At 59.5% G+C, this 2,132-nt stretch overlaps 1 protein-coding gene across 1 annotated transcript; it reads right to left on the bottom strand.

Moving 5' to 3' along the window:
* Positions 1-1,103: 1,103 nt before the first annotated feature.
* On the bottom strand, positions 1,104-1,782 carry CCDC184 (coiled-coil domain containing 184). Its single transcript, XM_068561874.1, has one exon. The coding sequence runs from the start codon at positions 1,780-1,782 to the stop codon at positions 1,198-1,200; it is 585 nt and encodes a 194-aa protein (XP_068417975.1). The 3' UTR covers positions 1,104-1,197.
* Between the last annotated feature and the right edge of the window lie 350 nt (positions 1,783-2,132).

The following is a 2,132-nucleotide window of genomic DNA, read 5'->3' as shown; positions in this document are numbered from 1 at the left end:
TCTTTATTAAGGTTAACACCAAGGAAAGCACTGAGCAGGGATACACGGAGGAGGAGAAAGGGCACATAAAGTCACCACTTGAGGAAGGAACCTCAGGGCAGCCACATGCTCCGTGCCCTGGTTGTCGGGGTGAAAGAGGAGAGGAGAGGGGAAAGCGCCGTGAGAGCCTGGGCCTCACAGAAGGGTCTGAAGCTCCCTGAACCTAACACCAGAGCCACAAGCCCTGCCCCTCAGGGCTCACACACTACTACACAGGTAGGCACACATAACGCACACAAGACATTATGGAGGCAGCACCAAGAGGCAGCGGGCAGGGAAGTGTTGACAGGAAAAGAAAACTGAAGTTAAGCAGGTATAGCCAGGAGAGAGACAGTTTTTGGCTGCGGCCCCCAAGAGTCCCTCAGTGTCCCCTAAGTCTGGGCTGTTGCTGAGCATCCCCAAGTCTCTGCCTGTGAACTGGGCTCTTTGTTCTCTAAGCCTCAGTGAGTGGATAAAACAATCCCAGATGAAGTCAGTGACAAGGCAGGATCCACTCTGCATGCAAAATCCTAGAGGCTGAGCTATTATGTCTTCATGCACATTGATAGCCAGCTCCTCCCAGCCCAGAGGCCCTTGGAACCCCATTCACCCAGATTCCTAGGGCTGCAGTTCCCTCCTGAAGCTTCTTTTACCAATCAGCAGCCGCAGAGATCTGTGAGGGGGAGAGGCTTCTGCAGAACGCTGAATAACTTGGATTTCATCAGAAGGGTAAATTTTCTGTTAGCCAGAACAGAATACCCCCAACTCCTTAATTTCTAGGTAAATTGTTAGAGATTATTTGCCAGAGTCCTAGATAAGTCCTTTTTCAGAATAGAAAAAGCAGAATTTTATTTACACAATTCAGGGGTTCTCCTGTTGGCTGGAGAGGGGGAAAGGGCAGGGTAGGGGATTGGATGGGGGTCCAGAGATGGGCGCTTCCTCTCCCGCAACCTCACCTTTCCGCAGTTTGCTACGTCTCGCTTGGTTAGGCAGAAAGAATTCTTGATGCTCCCAAAGTCCTTCACCCTATAAATGCTTCCTCGAGGGAGTCTCTTCCGCCTGACCCGCAAGAATAGCGGTCGGAGTGAAGCATGCTGCACCGCGCGGTTCAGTCCTCTCGCGTCATGCGCTCGGAAACCCAAAGCCAGCCCGGGAAAGTAGTGCCCCCTCAGAGTCCCCTCACAGAGAGGCCTCTCCCTCCAGCTGCAGCAGGGTAATGTCGGGCAGATCGAGGGGCTCCACAAGTGGCCCGTCCCCCACAAGGAGGCCAGCACAGGGGCTCTCGGGGCGCTCACAGTGACTAGTGGGTGTGGCGGAGCTGGGCATCTTCTCTTCTGAATCGTCGTCCTCCTCGTCCTCAGGATCGCGACCCAGCAAACCGCTGTCCCCGATCCCAAGCGAAGGGGTCTCCGGCTCTTGGGGGGCGCCCGGGAAGCTCCCCTTGCCGCCGACCACGCCCAGGCCACCCTGGCGGGGCGCGGTGGTCATAATCCGGCACATGGAGACGATGGCCCGCTGGTTGGCGCACACGTCGTCCGAGAGCACCTGGATGTGCGAGGCCTGCTCGTCCAGGGCCCCACGCATGGCCCTCACGTCCTCAAACAGGGCCTGCAGCTGGGCCTTGAGGTGCTCCATCAGCTCCTTCATGCCGCCGTTGTACTCCCCGGAGATCACGTTCCCCACGGCCGGCACCGTGGACACCTCCAGAGGTGCCGGCATGTCGCCGCCGTCCTTCGTCATGATCTCCAGCAGACCGTCCTCCATTGAATGGCAGAAGCGGGCGGTGGCGGCTCCGGGTCCGGTCCAGCCCGGCCTCGAGGTGGGGGGAAGGTACGGGGAGGGGGAGAGGTGCCCGGAGGAGCTGGGAGGAGCGGCGGTAAGAGGAGGCTCCCGAGAGGGGCGGGGAGCCGACGTGAGGAGGTGAGTCTCGGGCGGAGGGTGCGGGCAGGATCGGGAGGCCGGGAAGAGCCTGCGGGACGAGGATCGCGCTACAGTCCCAGGGCCGGCGTCTCTCCGGCTCGCCACGGGGCGAAAGCGCCCTGCCCTACCTAGCCTCCTGAATTGCACCCGTGTCAGCTCCGCCCTCTGGGCGCCAAGAGCGGCAAGTGCCTGCG

The sequence above is a fragment of the Eschrichtius robustus genome, chromosome 13 (assembly GCF_028021215.1).
Source record: "Eschrichtius robustus isolate mEscRob2 chromosome 13, mEscRob2.pri, whole genome shotgun sequence".
Classification (NCBI taxonomy): Eukaryota; Metazoa; Chordata; class Mammalia; order Artiodactyla; family Eschrichtiidae; genus Eschrichtius; species Eschrichtius robustus.
Note: the sequence above shows the minus strand (reverse complement) of the source record. Positions and strands in the feature narration are given on the sequence as shown.